This window comes from Chionomys nivalis, chromosome 22, assembly GCF_950005125.1.
Source record: "Chionomys nivalis chromosome 22, mChiNiv1.1, whole genome shotgun sequence".
Classification (NCBI taxonomy): domain Eukaryota; kingdom Metazoa; phylum Chordata; class Mammalia; order Rodentia; family Cricetidae; genus Chionomys; species Chionomys nivalis.
In genome coordinates, this window is record NC_080107.1 from 12,638,135 (window position 1) to 12,657,380 (window position 19,246).

At 45.3% G+C, this 19,246-nt stretch overlaps 1 protein-coding gene across 1 annotated transcript in view; it reads right to left on the reverse strand.

Annotated features, from left to right (window-relative positions):
- Positions 1 to 829: 829 nt before the first annotated feature.
- Positions 830 to 19,246, reverse strand: part of Myo3b (myosin IIIB) — a 283,171-nt gene continuing 264,754 nt past the window's right edge. The window contains exons 31-33 of the mRNA XM_057755693.1: positions 2,206 to 2,312; positions 1,784 to 1,830; positions 830 to 968 (exon numbers count right to left, since the gene is read on the reverse strand). Coding sequence (XP_057611676.1) covers positions 830 to 968; positions 1,784 to 1,830; positions 2,206 to 2,312 — 293 coding nt within the window. The remainder of the gene's footprint in view (positions 969 to 1,783; positions 1,831 to 2,205; positions 2,313 to 19,246) is intronic.

Below are 19,246 nucleotides of genomic sequence, written 5' to 3' on the forward strand. Positions count from 1 at the left end.
TCACTCATCTATCAGATATCAGTAACTCCCCTGCCAGTCACGCTGCTGTGAATGAATTTGTTCTTATGCACTGGGTGTCCACTCTCCTAGGCCCTGAGCTAGGCCTGAGGAACACAGAGATGGGCAAGACAAGACCTCCCCTCTCTGCCATCCCTCACAGCCTATGGAGATAGCTGATCTGGGAACACAGCGACAAAATCAGGGGGCCTGCCTTTGCCCAGGCCCACATTCTCACCCTCCATGTTCTGCTCTTCACCGCTGGCAAGCCAGAAGAAACAGGTGAAGACGCTCTCACCACAACAACGTGCAACAGAGACATCCATGTGCCCCATAGAAAGAACCTGAAAGATTTCGACTTTTGTATCTAAACAGAAATCTTGGACCGCTCTTCGTGGAAACAGAGCATTCAGCAGTGAAGCCCTGATCCTGGGGAAGCAGAGAAAGAAAATCCCAACAAAGAGGGCAGGGGCCAAGAAGAGCAGGAAAGAAATTGCCGGATTCCGCTTAGTGAAGAAATAGACAAGTTATCAGACTCCACAGCCGGCCTGTGGTGGGCCTGTCCACCCTCTTCTATTGTCGGAAGCCGGGAGGACTGCATCGACGAGGCAGGGGTGTTCTCTCTGGATGAAGAGAACAGTGGTTCTATGATTCGGGCTGTGGGGCAGGTGAAGCGGAGCAAGAGACAGAATCTTCAGGGATCTGTGAGTTGTTCAGCGAGGGTCAGGCACAGGCCGTGTCCAAAGACGCTGACCCCGTGACAGCGCTTTCTTATGAGATGATGGGTTACCACAACTGATTCTGCCTGGGACACGGGGCTGGAAAGCACAACTCAGTGCTGAGCATCGGAGTCTCCTCTGGGTGGTGAGGAGAAAAAGAACAGGTGAGCGGAGTCGCTTTCCTCAGGGGCACTGGCCCCAGGGGAGAGGCATTTGTAATACTGGTCTTCCCCATCCAGGACTTTGACTTGTCTGCAACAGAGAAAAGAGGCTTTTCAACAGCAAAATCTAACAGATGCTAGGATCATCCCTGGTGTACCTAAAGTTGCAGGGGCGGGGGCAGCGGGAGGGGCGAAGGGCGGGAAGGTGGGGGTGGGAGGGTGGGGGACGAGGGGGCTGGGGACAGGGCTACACCCTGGCCAACTCTTAATGTGCCTACATTTGGGGCAGTATCTTGGGTCTGATAATGAATCTTTTCCTCTTTCTGGGCCTTGGTAAGCAGTACGTAAAAGCTGTGATCATATCATAACTTGATTTTCCTAGGGTCAAGTGGTCTGTCCCCACCTGGTGTCCTCTAGAGACAGTTCTGCCCCAACCTCCCTCAGTTCGGAGCAGTACCAATTATGGCCTCCCTTTCTGGTCTCCATCGTGAGGCTGGCAAACAAATGGACTAGGTGTCTTCCTCATCGTTCCCGGCAAGGGTTAAGCCTGAGGAAGGCTGAACCGTGGCGGGAGTGCCTGTCTGCATTTGGGAAAAAGGCACTCTTGCTCGTGGAAGGAGAGTTTTATACAAGTCAGAGCCAGTCTTTAATTCTGATTCTGTTTCCTTGGGATGATCAGGAGAAATAACATTTGTCCTAGGTGACAATCTCAACCTTTCTGGACAGAACGGATTCAAGTTTTGTGTACTTGCTACTGTGAGAAAGAATTGCTAGTGCCATCAGCGGTGGCAATAACCGGGTGGAGTATTTTTAGAAGGCTCTCTGGAAAGTTTTGCTTTTTTCTGCGCTATCACAAAGGACCCCTTCTGTTTACAGTTGCTGAAAACTAAGAAGACAGATATTTACCCAAGTTTTCTTGGCTTCCTCTGGCTCCCTTGATATTCTAGAGTTCCCTGTGGATAGGGCCAAGAACACACAGTCAAAGCAAAGCACCAAGTCGTTAATTTTTAATTCAAAGTGATTTTGTGTTGAATGCAAGCAGATGCTGATAATATCAGAAGTCACAGCATAATTTTTTTGATCAAAGGGCTCAAGTGAGCCTGATGAAGCATGCATCTTGCTCGTCTTTGATAAACCACATCAATTATTCACCGTGAAGGCAGACATCCTGACATGAAAGCAACAGATAAAGAGCCCAAGCACATGTTCACAAGGAGAGCAGAAGAGCGTGGGGGTGGGGCTGGAGGGGGCTGGAACAGGTATTAATAACGGAATTATTAACTGGAAACAAAGCCGGTAAAACGGCTTTACGGCCACTTTGAACTCACATTTAACTGGTTATAGTACATGGTGTCCTCGGGGCTACTCAGCATTTTGGGCTGCTGACACCGTCTGCGAGGTGCTCGCTGCTTCTGGGAGAGCCCATCTTCCGAACCTGCAGACAAGGAAACTTCATCGTAAGCCTTGCTGGGTGTAAGGAGACCGAACTGGGGAACTGCTCTTCGCGTAAATGTACTTGGTAGAAGCCCTGTCTGATTTTAACAAAGCATTGTTACTTCTAGGAGCTATGTCATCACACGCACACACACACACACACACACGTACACACACGCACACACAGTATCATTAATTGTAAGCAGAGTTCTGGCATCTGTAACTTTGCTGCCTATTTCTAACTTGAACCGTCAGGCCAGAGTGACAGAAAGCAAATTGGTTTGTCCACACTGCTGAAGTACAAGCTGATTGGTGGTCAGCCTCTGCCCAGGAAAGTACCTGGAGCAGGATAAGTCCATTAGAGACAACAAAGCAATCTGGCATCGCTTGCCCCACACCCTCTGTGAGAGTTCAAAGACATCTGGAGCGCACAGACTCCAGGGGAGAGCAAATCTTTCAGTGGGATGCATTTTAGGGGAACACGGCTTGAGCTAGTGTTTAGTGAAGTGCTTTGAACCCTGACTCTGATACATGTGGCCTCTGGAGGTGACAGAAAGGAGGAGGAGAGGGAGGACTTGATTTCACGGGGCAGCCTCTTCTGGTCTGCCTTAATTTCAAACCCTAGACCTAGAGAGTACCGTGGATTAGGAAACCACACGCAGATAAAGCCATGATTCATTTCCCTACTAAGCAAATGAGTTTTGTGGATTCTACTGTCCCTTTGGTTGGCTATCTGAGTCAAGGTTCAGCAGTTTAGGGTGGAGAGATGGCGCAGTGATGAGGAGCACTGGCTACTCTTCCAGAGGACCCGGGATTCACTTCCCAGCACCTACATGGCAACTCACAACTGTCTGTAACTCCAGTTCCAGGGGAACCGGCACCCTCACACAGACATACATGCGGGCAAAACACCAAGGTACATAAAAAAATAAACAAGAGTGTGTGCTATTCTTCAAGGAACTGAGTTCAGTTCCCACCATCTATGTCAAAGAGCCCAAAACCACCTGTAACTCCAGTTCCAGGGCAATTGGATACTCTGACTTCGAGCTCTTGTATACACACACACACACACACACACACACACGCACACGCACATGCACGCATGCACAACGCATACACACACACGCACACACATGCACACATGCAGAATGCATATACACACACACACACCTGCCAAAGGGTATTGTCCTTGAATGTTACAGGATAGCAAAGAAGGCATTTCATGGACAGCATGCTAATGATAAGCTAATTATTCACAGACAAGAGTTGGGGATGATGGAGAGAAGGGTCAATGATTAAGAGCACTGGTTGCTCTTGCAAAAGACCCACGCTCACTTCCCAATACCCATATGGTGGCATATAACCATCTGTAACTCTCGTTCCAGAGGATCTGACACCCTCATCTGGCCTCCAGTGACCACACATGCATAAGGCACACAGACAGATACCTGTAGATACAACAACCATACACACAAAGTAAAATAAAAATAAACAAATATTTAAAAAAGGATTGGAGGTTTGTATTTCAAACCATATTTTAACCTCAATAGAGATTTCCACTTTGGGTGAAAATGATAGAGAAACATTTTCTTTTACATTTTGTACGCTGTGTTCTAAAATCTAAGAGCTGATACATAAAACGTTAAAACATACACATACTTGGGTTGCCATACAATGATTCTCTGCATATGCCAGGGAATATTTAAGTCAGGCCAAGTATATCTACCTTCTCAAATGTCTAACATTTCCTTATGAGGGGAGACGCTTGAACTCCTTTCTTCTGACAATGAAGTGCACAGCAGATTGCCGTGACATGTAGCCAGCCTACACCAGACTTTCATTTTCCTGTTTCACCTGTATCCTCCCTCCCTCCTCCTGTCTCCCACCCTTTGGTGGTCAGCTTTCTCCTTCTGTGAGATAAATCCCTGCTTATCCCGCAAACAGATGGCGGGTGTGGTCCTTGTCTTGTTTTCCTTCACACATCCTTGGTTCTATCCATGCTGTTATACACTGCAGGGCTTCGCTCTTGCTAGAGCTGAGTAGTGTCCTCTGCTGTGTACATGAGCCACACTGTCTCTAAGCATCAGCTGGTGGATATGGCTTGTTTGCAGTTCTTGGTGGGTACCAATAGTGTTTTCAGGAACGTGGGAACACAGGTTACCTCTTTGACACACTGACTTCATTTTCTTTGGGTTTATACCCTGTAGAAGAATTGCTACGTCATACAGTATTTTTTATATTTAAAAATTGTAATTATTGACTGTAGGTGGTGGCACATGCCTTTAATTCCAGTACTTGGGAGGCAGAGGCAGACAGATGTCTGTGAGTTCGATGCCAGCCTGGTCTACAAAGTGAGTTCCAGGACAGCCAGAGCTGTGACACTGAGAAACCATTTCTCAAAATACAAAAAAAATTTAATCATTATTTTATCCATATGGGTGTTTTGCCTCATGTCTGTGCATCATATATATGCCGTGTGCCCACTGAGGCCAGGAGAGGGTATTAGATTTCTGTAACTGGAGTTTCAGATGGCTGTGAGCTGCCATGTGGGTGCTAGGAACTGAACCCAGGTCCTCTGAAGAACAAGTGCTCTAACCCCTGAGCTCTATCTCCAGTTCTTGTCTGTAGATTCTTTTGGTAAATACCCATTTAGGTTCACTATTATTTTTTTTACATATATTGTTTATATGTGTATATATGCTTGTGATTTGGCATGCGTGTGGAGGTCAGAGAAGAACAGTTCTCTTTCCCACCATGTAGGTTCTGGGGGTCAGTCTGGGGTTGTCAGACTTGGTGGCAGGTATCTGTGCTGGTCAGTTGTATGTCAACTTGACACAAGCTGGAGTCGTTTGAGAAAACGATTTGCCTGTAAGCAAGCCTGGAGTGCATGTTCTTGATTAATGATTGACGTGGGCAGACACAGCCCAGTGTGAGCAGAGTTACTCTCGGGCTGGCAGTTCTAGGTGCTATGAGAAAGAAGGCTTGCTGGGTGTGGTGGCACACCCCTTTAGTCCCAGAACTTGGTGGGAGTCGGGGAGGAGGCAAAGGCAGGCAGATCCCTGAGTTAGAAGCCAGGATGGTCTACAAAGCAAGTTCCAGGACATCCGGGGCTACGCAGAGAAACCCTGTCTTGAAAAACCAATACCAAAAATAAACAAATACCTACATAAATAAATAAATAAATAAATAAATAAATAAATAAATAAATAAATATTAAAAGACAAAAAGAAAAGCAGGCTGAGCAAGCCATGAGAAACGAGTCAGTAAACATGACTCCTCCATGTCTTCTGTATCAGCTCCCGGCCGCAAGTGCCTGCCCGCTTGAGTTCCCGCTTGCCCGGATTTCCTTTATTGATGAAGCGAGGATGTGAGCTGTGAGCTGAAATAAATCCTTTGCTCCCCAGATTGCTTTTGGTCCTGGTGTTTACCTCAACAATAGAAATTCTAACCAAATCTTTACCTGGTGAGACATCTAACTGGTGTTAGTATTCAGGCACCTGTGCTGGCCTGCCCTTGGGGTCCTGACAGGATGCGTCCTCAGGGGGAGCTACTAAGGGCACCTCCTGTTCTCATTCTCCGTTCCCTTTTAAAAGGTGGGTCTGCCCACCTCCCATCTCTTTCTCTTTTTCTTTCTTCCCTCTCTCTCTTCTGCCATTCTTATCTTCACAGCACCCCACCCCCACCCCCTGCTTTCTGTCTCTGCCCATTCTCTCTCCTAATAATCCTCCTACGGTTAAGAGTACATGCTGATTTTTCTAGCGGGCCCACAACCACCTGTAACGCTGTCTCTACGGGATTTCATACTTCTGGCCTCCATGGGCACCCACATTCATGTGCACATACATAGACATAATTTAAAAAATCTTTATATTTTAAACTTACTTCTTTATTTTTTTGTGTGTGAGGTAATTAAAAAAATCTTTTTAATTTTGCTAGTCATCTTTTTGAGCTCCTTATACTTTAGATATTAACCCCTTGCTAAATATGCAGTTTGAAAATATTTTCTTCCATTCTCTAAGTTCTGTCTCTTTATTCTATTGATTATTTCCTTTGTTGAATAAAAGCTCTTGGTGTAAACTCATTTGATTACTTTTACTTTTGTTCACTGTGCTTTTGAGTGTCTTAAAAAACATTTTTCCTATATGCAAGGTACTTTGTTAGATACAATGGACAGACTAGGGAGGTCCCTGGGGCTTGCCGGCGACTGTAACTGGTTAGCTCCAGGCCAATGAGAGATCTTGTCTCAAAGGAAAAAAAAGAAAAGAAAGAAAAGAGAGGTGGATGTGTGGACAGCTCCTGAGAAATTAACACCAAGGCCGTCCTGTGGTCTCTACACGCATGCCCTGCCCCCCCTCAACTAGGCACAGGTTATAACCCATGTTCTACCACTGAGCTACACCACCAGGTCCCCAGAAATACTTCTTAAAATTTCAAAACTTGTCTGATTCGTAGAGATTTGCTTTTTCCTGTCACTATTCTGCTCACTTATTCCTGAACAAGAAGGTATCAGAATGATCACCACAACACTGACGTGGCCTTACAGAGTACGCACCACCTAGACATGACTTACAATACACAGTTGGATTTCTGGGGGCGCTATGTGTGCAAACGCAATGCCACTGTACCTCAGTGACTGAAGCAGACACAGCTTTTGGAATCCGGTGCCTCAGAACTAAGCCCGCTGGGTAGGGAGGGAGACCTGCATGTTGATGTAGCTAAGAAACGAAACGCTGGAAGAGGCCCAATCACCCCAGCAATGAGCTTCACCTTAAACAGTTCCTACTGCTCCTCTGTTGAAACCCCAAAGGTCAAAAGACTTGGGAGGAGATCTCTGGGTAAACAGGTGAATTCTGGACTGGAGGTTTTTGTCTACCCTGAAGTGTGGCTTGAGGGTAAATAAACACTCAGTGCTGCTTATCTGCCTCCCGTGATTGGTCATGGAGTACTAGCACCAAGTACTAGGTGGGCGGTACCTCCTTCCTAGTCTTTCCAAGGTCCATCATGTCACAAATACCAATTTGATTTTAATGTGGGTCTCTCTTTGTCAAGATTCTGTATCTGACAACGTCAGCATCCTTCCTTCTGTTCTGAGTTGTAGGACTTGACAATTGGAGCCAAGACAGTCAGAACACAGAAACCTGGGCAGTGGTTCAGGAGCCTGGGAGATACTCACCCCTTATTCCCTATCCTGGATCTGCAGACCATGTGGCTGCACACTTACCCATACTGAATTTAGGTGGTTGTTATTTAACTTCAAGTAGTGAGTTTGGAACTTGACTATTGCTTTGCTCTTTATTAAACAAACAGTTACACCCCATTCTCGTCAGGACACCCAGTTAAGTTTGATAACAACCACTCTAAGTATGTGCCATGCCACATCTAAGATATATTTATTTTAAAGAATGGTTGCATTTGTGAGGTTCAGATTTACTTGGGTATATTTATTTTAAAGAATGGTTGCATTTGTGAGGTTCAGATTTACTTGGGTATATTGTGTTTTTGTTTCTTTGTTTGCTTTTTTGAGGCATGGTTTGTCTTTGTAACCCTGACAGTCTTGGAACTTGCTATGTAGACCAGGTTGGCCTTGAACTCAGAGATCAACCTGCCTCTGTCTCCTGAGTGCTGGGATTAAAGGTGTGTGCCACCACGGTATTTAAAGATTAATAATTTATTTGTTTCTTTTTCTGTGTATGAGCGTTTTGCCTGCATGTATGTATGTGCACTGCATGCATGCTGATGCCCATGAGGGTCAGAAGAGGACATTTGGTCCTCTGGAGCAGGAGTTATGAAGGCTTTGAGCGGGAATGGAACCCAGGTCCTCTGCAAGAGATAAAAGCACTCTTAATCTGATGAGCCATCAGCCCAGCCCCTGGATTACTGTTTTTATTTGTTAAATCTGGCAGCTTTTATTCATGCACAGTACAAGCCTCTGCGGTTCTCTCCTAGGATCCCAGAGATAAGGATGAAATAACTTCTTCTCCTCCTCTTGGTGACTTACACTGATGTCAGCCCCCTCCAACCCTGTTCTCTAGAACTGCATGCCCCACTTTTCGTCACAGCTGACACTCTGTTCTACAAAGTTCCTTAGTAGGTGTTGACAGGGGTTTCTGTCCCGCCCAGTCCTGCAGCTGTTCAGTCCCAAAGAAATACACAGAGGTCTACTATATTAATTATAAACTGGTTGGCCTATTAGCTCAGGTTTCTTATTAACTAATTCTTACATCTTACATTAACCCATTATTCTTGTCTGTGTTAGCCATGTGGCTTGGTACTTTTCATCAGCCAGGCATTCTCATCTTGCTTCCTCTGTGTCTGGGTGACGACTGCAGACTGAGCTTTCCTCTTCCCAGAATTCTCCTGTTCTCATTGCCTTGCCTCTACTTCCTGCCTGGCTACTGGCCAATCAGCCTTTTTATTAAAATAATACAAGTGACAGGATAAAAGACCATTGTCCCACAGGAAGTAGGATTGTGGACAGAGAAGATCAACCATGAGGGAGGGCGGCATGGGGGCATGCATCCAATCTTCCTCAGCCTGGGAAACAGGCTGGGTTCTTGGTCTCTGAGGGATAGGCAGGCTAAGAAACTGAAGTCCTGGGACAAAAGGAGTGGACACCTGGGGAGTCACTGGTCCTGCTCCCTCCCACGAACCCTAGAGGCATGGTGGGTTTCTGAGCAGAGAGTGCTGATCTTATTGCCATTTTACGGATGAAGCATTCCCAACATCACTTGCCAAGGAAAACATCCTCTTGAAGCAAACAGAGCGTTCACTGTTCTAGATCTACAGATGGCAAAGCCCTTGTGGGATTACGAGATCTACCCCTGGGGTGTTTAAATAGGACCAGAGTTATACAATTCATGTGCAAAGCCCTGTCAACTCCATGTAGAAGTGTGTGTGTGGGGGGGGGGACACGTCACTCTTTGACTGATGTTCTTGGGCATTTGGAGGTGACAGTAACTCAGCTGTTTGCTGGACAATCCCTCTCCAGTCAGGCTGATCACTGCACAGTTCTCTTGTCAATCCTTTCAGGAAGTTTGCTTCTCCTACTTCATCTTTTGTGTAATAAATCTTGTTTTAACTCAAAATATCTTAATTATTTTCCTTCATCTTTTCTGGGGAAGAATAAATGAACCTAAAGATATAAGCATGGTATAAAGAAATTGAGAGGTCACACAGTTAGTTAAAAGGCATATTTTTGCAAATGTGAACTCAGGGTTTCCAGTCTCACTGAGGTTAGTTCCTGCAAACTACACCAGCTGTTCAGTTTTTAAAACACCAATGCCAGAATCAAGACTTGGACATCAATATGAGAATGTAAAACCTCCTTAGAGTCCTTTAGTGTGCAGCCAGGACTGAGGAAGATGGTCCCTGGCCACGGAGCCTTTTCCATCCAGTAAGAACCACACAGTGGAAAGTTGGTAACAATATGTGGACCCTCACCAGGGCTATCAATGAAATAATCTTCCCAAGGAGGTAGGAAATCCCTGATGTACTCCAAAGGGGAAGCTGTTTCAGGGATGCCCAGAGCCTTCACAGGGAGGAAGAAGGGAGAAATCTACCTTGGGAGTTCATACTTTCAAATTGAAGTCAGGAAGTTCCCTGTAAGCTAACTCTTTGGTTTGGCCCTTTGCTTTTACGTTGGAAGGATTCAAGGCGTTTGGGCATAGGTTCCTCCATCCTGGTGTTCTTGTTTGATTTCCATTACTGTGATAAAATAAGCCTCACAAAAGGCAGCTTTGGGGATAGGGAGTTTATTTTAGGTCATGATTCCAGTTACAGTCCATCACAGCAGGGGAAACAGAGGGAGAGACTGAAGTGGCTGGCTACATTCACAGTGAAGAGCAGAGAAGGATGCATGCATGGTGTGCTCAGCTGGCTCCCCACATTCTTATCCAGTTCAGGGTGCAAGCCATGAAGCAGTGCAGGCCACAGTCAGGGTGGGTCTTTCTCACTCCTACCGCTGTGCCCACAAGAGAACCTGATCTAGACGATTCTTCAGGCAGACTCTATTTGTAGGTGATTCTAGACTGCACAAGGTTGACAATTTAAGCTTCCCAATACACCTGCTCCACTGTCAGAATGGAGATAACATTCTTGACTTAAAGCCTCGAGATCGTGCTGGGAATGGAAGAGTATGCCTTTAATCCTAGCACCTGGAAGGCAAAGGCAGGTGGATGTGGATGAGTTCAAAGCCAGCCTGGTCTACATAGTGAATTTCAGGATGGCCAGAGCTACATAGTGTAGCATGAATAATAAAAACCCAGAGACAGAAATTGGGGTTCAACCTAAAAATCAGAAAAGCAAAGCAGCCAAGCCACTAAAGAATATAGTGATATTTTATTTATGTTTTAATAAATAAAACTTGCTTAAAAATCAGAAGGACAAAGATAAGCCACTAGAGGTCAGTCAGTGGTGGCACACACCTTTAATCAGGATTTGGGAGACAGAGGCAGATGTGAGTTCAAGGCCACCCTGGGCTACACAAGATCAAAGCTGAAACAAATCCATGTGGTGGTAGCTCACACATTTAATCCCAGCACTAGGCAGTCACACTTTTAATCCCAGCACTAGAGGAAATATAAAATGGGGGGAGAGAGGCTCGGACTGCTTCGTCTGCTTAATCTGCTTAGGCTGTGGTCGCCCAGCCTTGGTAGAGGTAAGACTTCTCTAGTGGCTTGGCTGCTTTGCTTTTCTGGTTTTCAGGTTGAACCCCAGTTTCTGTCTCTGGGTTTTTATTTTCATGCTACAACATAGTGAGACCCTGACTCAAATAATAACAGCAACAAACAAAACAAACTTCCAAGGTCTAGGTTATTGTTTCTGCTATTGGGTGACTGTGTGATTGTGTGTGTGTGTGTGTGTGTGTTAGTATGTATGTATTCTTTTAAACTGGGACTTTCTCAAAAGTTTTCACCTGACCAAATCTAAATTCAGAAAGAGAAAGGGAGAGAGAGAGAGAGAGAATTTTTCTCCTGGGCTATCCATGTAATTCATATCTTGCTTTCTAAGATGAAAGGAAGATACAAATTTTCCCAGTTGCCATGTTATGTCATAAATAATTTCCTTCAAAATCACAAAATTGCTACAAAGAAAACATCCCTGAGTTAAATTAGTGCCCGTGGAAGATGCTAGAGTTGTAAATTGTCTATGTGGAATATTAAATTAGAGAGATGGCAGAAATTTTCATTTTCCCTGAAAACCATTTCATAGCTCAGGGGCTGGAATGTGCAAGAACATACTCATGCACACTTGCACATACACACACATGCACACACACACTCACACACACAGGATAAACGAATTAGCAGTAGCAGTGGTAGCAATTCCCCCTCTTGTTCAGATCTCTTTCCTCTTCATAGTCTGTTCTCTGCTTCTATCAACTGGCTTACTGTCAAGGGTACTAGTAAGAAAATAGTATTCTATATCATGAAATGCTTTAGGAATGTGAAATTTACCAAAAAGCTTTCAAGGCAAGCTAATTGCCATTTTTAAAAAGTTTTTCAGCAACTAAAGAGATGGCTCAGTTGTTAAGGGCACTGGTTGCTCTTCCAGAGGACCTGGGCTCAGTTCTCAGCACCCACATGGCAGCTCACAACCATTTGTAATTCTGATTCCAGGGACCCTGACACCCTCCTCTGGCCTGTGTGGGTACTGAATGCACATAGCACATAGACATAACATGAAGATAAGATACTCCTGCACATAAATAACAATAACAAACTTGCATTCATTTTTTTTTAACTAAAAACATTTTAGTCGTCCGTCTAATTTGTATTATAACTTTCCCTTCTGAACAATAGAAGCATAACTACTTTTAACAATAGAATCATAACTATTTTTCTTATTGTTAGCCTATTTTGAAAATCACGTATCTCTTTAAGGATGATGTGGGATGTCCTTCTGTATAAGTGTTGCATTTATTGGTTTATGAATAAAGCTTTGGGGGGGGCAATGGCTTAACAGAGTGAAACCAGGAGGGAAATTAGAACAGAGACACAGAGAGAGAGCAGGTGGAATCAAGGAGACGCCAAAGCTACCAACGGAAGCTTTGGAACCTTACTGCTCGCTGGAACCTTACTGGTAGGCCACAGCCTCGTGGTGATACACAGATTAATAGAAATGGGTTAATTTAAGATATAAGAGTTAGCCAGGAATATGCCTGAGTCATTGGCCAAACAGTGTTGTAATTAATATAGTTTCTGTATGATTATTAGAGTCTGGGCGGCTGGGAAATGAACGAGCAGTCTCCTACTACAGAGTTATATTGTTTTATTAAATTAGATTAGCACTATGATCAAAATTTTAGGTGATAAATGCAATGGTTTGACTCTTTGATCTCCTTTCATTAATAACAGTTGCTGGGACAGGTTTCTTCACCACTGTCCAGTAGTAGGTCTAAACTTTATTATTTCTAGTGGCTGCATAAATTCCGCTTTATAGATGAACTATGGCTAATATGTGGTATTTCCTATTGGGGCATAGAAATAATTTCCAGTGTTTCTCTATAAAGAACGCTAGGGTTGCAAACACCACTGCTCTTGGCTGCACAGTGTGGTTTTTTTTTTTTTTGTTTGTTTGTTTTGTTTTTTTGTTTGTTTGCTTGCTTTTGTTTTCCAAGGCAGGGTTTCTCTGGGCAGCTCTGGCTATCCTGGAGCTCAATTTGTAGACCAACCAACCAAACAAACAAACAAAAACATGCACAAAAGCAAGTGTGAAACACATTTAAGACAGTAATGCCGCACCACCTCTGGGGTTCTAAATTGGCTCAGACAATGAGTTGCTACACTACAACCCCGTCAGCTAATTCAAGTTAGACTTCTGTCCACTGAGCGTCAAAGCTTTTGCTCACACACCAAATAACAATGTAGACTGTCGTCCATTTCCCCTCCTAGAACATCCGTGTCAGCTAGCCAGCTTGCCACGTCGCCGGCAGTCAGGTCATTCTCACTCCTCTTTGATTCCTGTCCTTAGTGTCACCACACCCATGTCACACAGCTATCGATCCTGACGGCCATCCAATTATCCCCATCACAGCTATGGGCCCCGGTGTGGCTGTGGTTCCCATAGGAATTCCTGACATACGGAGAGAGAGCACAGTGTTCCCAATGCGTACTGGGGATCCACTGGAAAAATGTCTTCTCACCGCCATGGTCAGGGCAGTGTCCTCCGGACCCCCCGGCGTGGATGAGCAGACTACAGGGATGAACCTAGTGTAACGTCCCAGTCCCACTGAGGCCCTGGTTGCTTTCCTCTATGACACCAAAGTGAGTATAACTGAAGACATTCTATCCGAAATGTTATTGATTTTTTTCTTGTTTCTCTTTTTAAGCCCGCTTTTTAAAAGTAATGCGAAGATTTTACGTTGAGAATTGGGAAAGGAGCAACTGTTGTGAGTTCAGTGTCACTTCCTGTCCCATCCACACACACAGAGTCACCCTTGGAGACCCCACATTTGAGAAACATGAACATTATACATGTGTGTTCTTGGGGTGAGACGGGGTGGAGTGGGACAGGAGTTGGAAAAACCCAACTACGAATGTCTGACTACAGAGCCCTAGCATGCACTATGGCTTGGTCTTGACGACAAGACCCATTCTGGCAGCATTGACACGGGAAGGAAAGACCTGGAAGGAGAGGACTCATGACAAGCATGGAGCTCACAGGCGCTGCGCAGTACAGCTGCTGCCTGATTTTGGTGGAATTGTGGGGTCAACTACACCTTCGCTGTACATCAGAACCATGGAAGGGCTTTGGAACGACACAGGTGTTCCACCCCTTCTTAGGAGCTCCTAACTCAAATGGTCCGGGCTAGGAGTTCCGGCACTGTCTAGTTACTTAGGAACAATTCTTCCTCCAGGTGGCTTAGTTTACAGCAGGGGTTGGGAAAGCCAGAAATTTGACCCTTGGCTCTTAGCACAGATCGGGTTTTGCGGATTAGCTAGCTGCCATTGGGAAAAGCTGGCATAAGCTCAGAGAAGTTTTAATTGAGCAAAAGGGATTCTGGAAAAGGGAAGTGTCCCCCTAGGGTCCTAGGCACTGCCAGGCATTTGTCTGAACAGGCAGCTGCATTAAATGACCGAATTCCAGAGCATATGTAAGGGCTCCTCGATCTCCCAGGACCCTGGCAAAATCATTTCTCTTTTCGCAAGAGAACAGTACGCTGGCCACGGACGTAGTATTTCTGGTTTCCAGACCTATGATGGTGCTCTTCTGAGGTTTGAGGTAACAGATAAATAACAAAGGCCCAAAGCCATGCTGACCCCAGAAACTCTCCTTAAAGGAAAAAAATAGAATAAAATAAAATAATGAATGCAGAGAAAAACCCGCACCGCTGCTAGAGGGCGGGACCAGTCGGAGGTGTCTAGAAAGCAACCGGATTGGTTACGCTTTACCACTGACGTTCTTGTGTGATACCAATGGGTCTGCCTCATGCCACTCACACCTTTCTGGTTTTAACTTTTAAACGGTTCTGAGACGCCGCCACCACCACGCGGCTCTAATTCAGCTGCTTAAACCGTTCACATGAAAACACTAAAACCAGCGGTACCCGGCAGGAGTCTGGGGAGGGGTCATTTCTGCGAGCAGGGAGTCGGTGTCCTGGAGGAAAGAGTGAATGAATTTCTCAGAAGAAACAGCATTCTAAGTGCATGAGAGATACCATGGTGCTGGTTTGACTAGACCAGTTATAACCGGATCTTTGGGGCCTCCCATAATGGGAGATGCTGGAGCCCTTGTCTACTGCTCTGTACCCATCCTGGACTCTGGCTTCTTCTGCTGGTGGCTTTGCAGATAGAGACAGCCAATTATACATACAGAGGTCAAGTTCCGGCCCTGGCTGCCTGCCGTGGGGCTCTGGGTAAAGTCCTCACCCTCTGCTGCCCCGTTCTTTCTGTACAAGGGGCCCATGGCTCTCCTGAGAAACCTGTACCCACTCTAGGAGATGTAATATATGCTTTTCTTAACTCTCCCTTTCCTTTCCTCCTCTCTCCCTCCCTCTCTTCCTCCCTTTTCTCTCTCTCTCTCTCTCTCTCTCTCTCTCTCTCTCTCTCTCTCTCTCTCTCTCTCTCTCTCTCTCCTCTCTCCCCTGCTTAAATCGACATTAGGTCCTCCCTTTTTGTAACAAAGAAACAAACAAAAAATAATAAAATAAAAGCCTTCCTTGCCAGACCTAATGATACAGGCCTGTAGTCCAGCTCCTCTGTATGCTGAGGCAGGAGGATCCCAAATTGAAGGCCTATCTGTACTACAGAATGAGTTCAAACACAGTCTGGGTAACTTAGACCACATCTCAAAACAAATCAAACAGCTAACAAAAGGGATGGGAGTGTGTATGAATGGGAGAGCATCTGCCTAGCATTTTTGAGGCCCAAGGTTGGACCCTTACTACCGCAAAACAAGAAGAGAAAGAGAGGGTGAAAATGTCAAAGGGTGTACCTTCTCTCCTGGACATCCCCAACTCTCCTTGGAAGCCACACCCCTTCCCAGAATGCGAGTGTGAAGGCTGGAAAGGGGGCATCATCACCCAGAACCTTCTTTAAAGTCCCTTCCAACTGGGAGTAGTTGAACCGCAGAGTGATCACCCCTTCACCTCTTGGGGTCTTGTTGCCAAGCAAACACAAAGACCTTTGATTCTTAGCTGGTTTCACTTTGCAGAAGACCGATGTCAGATGGAAAAGCTCCCCAGCAAATACACCACGATTTCTTCTTAGCACAGGGCGTTTGTCCACGGAGCAAGGCTGCACAAGGAGGCAGGTTCCTCTGAGCCCCTTGCCTGCTCATCTGCTTACAGACTGACTAACAGATCTCATCCGAATCTCACCGACTCAGTCTTTGTGAGCTATGACTAATAACAGGTTGATATGGCGCAGTTGTGCAAACACCTGCACGCGTCTATAAATTCTAAACTATTTCATACACGGGGAGAGCTGTCGTTAGGATGAATGGAGAGGTTTGGGGAGGTTACACCTACACATGATTGGCTACTGAGCAGAGGGAGGTGCAAATGTGAACATGAATACTGGAAAAGAAAAACTGTGAACTCTTCGTGATGAAAGACTCACCATTGTTGCCATTTCAACCATAATATCCAAAAGTCAAGAAAATGTTACTGTTGGAATTCTTTTCCTGTTTTGTGCTGAGTATTGGGTGGGTTTCTGTTTGCATATTGTAAAATACAGTCAGTCTAATTTTCCTGTAAAGAGTCAAAGAATCACACAAAGAGTAGGGTGTAAGTCTTTAGCAGACTGCTCCATCAAGAATTTAGAGTTTTAAGGACTAGAGAGAGGGCTTAGTGGTTAAGATCACCAGCCAGAGGACTGGGGTTTCGTCCCTAGCACCTACGTGGTAGCTTACAACCATCGGCAATGCCGGTCTCAGGGGATACTGTACCTTTTTCTGGTCTCTTCAGGCACCAGGCACATGGTGCACAGACAAAACATCCACACACGTAAAATAACAACAACAATAATAAATGGATTTAAGAGGAGCTTGGTGCTGCATGTCTTTAATCCCAGCACTTGGGAGGCAGAGGTAGGTGGATCTCTGAGTTCAAGATCAACCTGGTCTACAGACTGAGTTCTAGGACAGACAGGGCTACAGAGAGAAACCCTGTCTTAACAAACAAACAAAACAACAACAGAAAGAATTTAAGAGTTTGGATTGACATAATGGTTCAAAGGGTAAAGACACTTTCCATGTAACCCGGTGACCTAAGTTCAGTTTCTGGGGCCCAGTGGTGGAAGAAGAGAACTAATACCTGCAAGCTGTTCTCTGACCCCCACAAGGGCTGTGTGGCACAGGTGTTCCCCATTAGTAAGTCATGTGATAATAATAAAAAACAAAATAATCTCTCTAAAACAAAAATCACATTCCATTTCTTCAGGATGACACTGGACCACTAGGTTTCTTTACCTTGTTTTCTTATAGTTTGGTGTGAGGCTAACAAAAACCCAATATAGAAAGAATGCCAAACAACTGACTCCCCCAGCCCTGTCTGCCTCTGGACTCTGAGATCCTTACCAAATGAACCATTACCTTTCCTTACCATGTCACCAAAGCCAAGCCAAGCTTCACCAAAGGAAATTCTCCCTGGCGTTATCAGCGTCTCTGAAAACTGGCACCCATGTGCCGTGTGTCACACAGGTGAGTTCAGCCTTGACAGGGAAATTAATCGCTGTCTTCCTGAAGCTTCTTTGCTCTGACTCTGTGTTCTGACAATCATGCGCTGTCTTGGCTACTAACACTGAGACTAAACATCTTAGTAGGGTTTAATTTCAAGTTGCCAAGTGCACCTTTTTTCCAGGGATTACATTCAGTGGTCCTTAGCCCTTAACCCCTGCAGGAAACATTCAGGACTTGACTGTCATGGCATAGTCAAGAAAAACATTAATAATCAGAAAGTAGGTAGCATTTATTTGGCAATATAGAGAAAACTGTATTATCAGCAACTCTCTGACGGAGTGATCTTGGCCATCCGTGAATGCTGGGAAACGGGCCACCAGCTCTGAGAGGGTGGAAGGCCCTGGCTCACTTGGCACTTTCTCTCTTCCAGCTCTCACCAGCCTCTCCTCCTGCATGAGACAGGGACCCAGCAGAGAGGGGTTAAATGGGTTGAGGAGCCAGTCCAGCCGGGGGTCATTGGCAATCAAGGACCAGCATTAAAAGGCAGCAGGAGGCTAAGGGTCTGTGACAAGCTTGGCTCAGGCACCATCTGGGAGGATGGAGGCTGTGAAAGCAGGACACACATACACACACACATACACACACACATACACACAAAGATGCAAACACTAATAGTTACACTTTCTTCAACACAAGTTCTTCATTGAAAATAAGTATAGTATTTTCAAAGTATTCTGGTGTGGTAGTTTGGATGGGAATGGCCCCCACAGGCTAGTTTATTTGATGCTCGGTCCCTCATATCTGCCACTCCCTCGCCTCCAGGAGTTGTAGACTACTTGGATCAGGGACTCTAGTCTCTTCACTGTGATTAATACAGCTTAGAAGAGTACATTTCCATCTTTATCTCCATATACCAAGAAATACAGATGCCACCTTTCCAGTGTCTATTACTCATTACCTAGAAAAGCATCTCCCATCAGAATGTGCGATTTGGACTCTATCTACAGTCCCCAGAGTGTGGAGTTATGAAACCACTCAGCAAAATTAGCATTTAAAAGTTCTCAACTGGGAAGAAGCCTCATGCACTGTTTATTTTTTCCTAGGTGTGCTTTAATAACAGCAAGTATAAGCCATTGATCGTGATTACAATCATGATAGAATGTAGCTGGGTGGTAGGTGTTCCGAGTCATTTGAGGGCACTACCACAGTTAGCATTATTCCATCTTTCCCATTTTTTTAATCCCTACCCCAACCCCTGAGACAAAGTCTCTCACATTATGGGCTGGCCTGGAACTGTCTTTGTAACCAAGGATGACCTCAAACTTCAGATTTCCCTCCTTTCTACTTCTAAAGTGTAAGATAGCAGGACTGGGCATGGAGATCAGATGGGGCTTCACACATGTTAGGCCAGCACCAACTGCGCTCACCACACCTATGCCCCTGCTCGATCATATCTGCCACTGACAGAAAGGTTTTGTCAGGCCTAGAGCTTGACAGGAAATTATTTGGTCTTCTATTGCATCAGTTTTGCCCATAGAGTCTTAGAGTTTTTAAATAAGCAGAGATCATGTTTTGATCTTTTCTGGGAATTGCTGCATTCAGGAATTAAGCAAGACAAATAGACTGGAAACTAAAGTCCCTGGGTAGATACTGGTCATTGTGGCCAGTCTAACATCTCTGCTCTTCTGTTGGAGTAGGGACACAAACCCAGCATTTAGATAGATGCGGGTAATTCCTTCTCTCTGTCCCCTCGAATCAAGCTGGACATGCAGCCCAGGCCCAGCCCAGCAGGGTGCCTTTCTGGCCTTTGGTGGT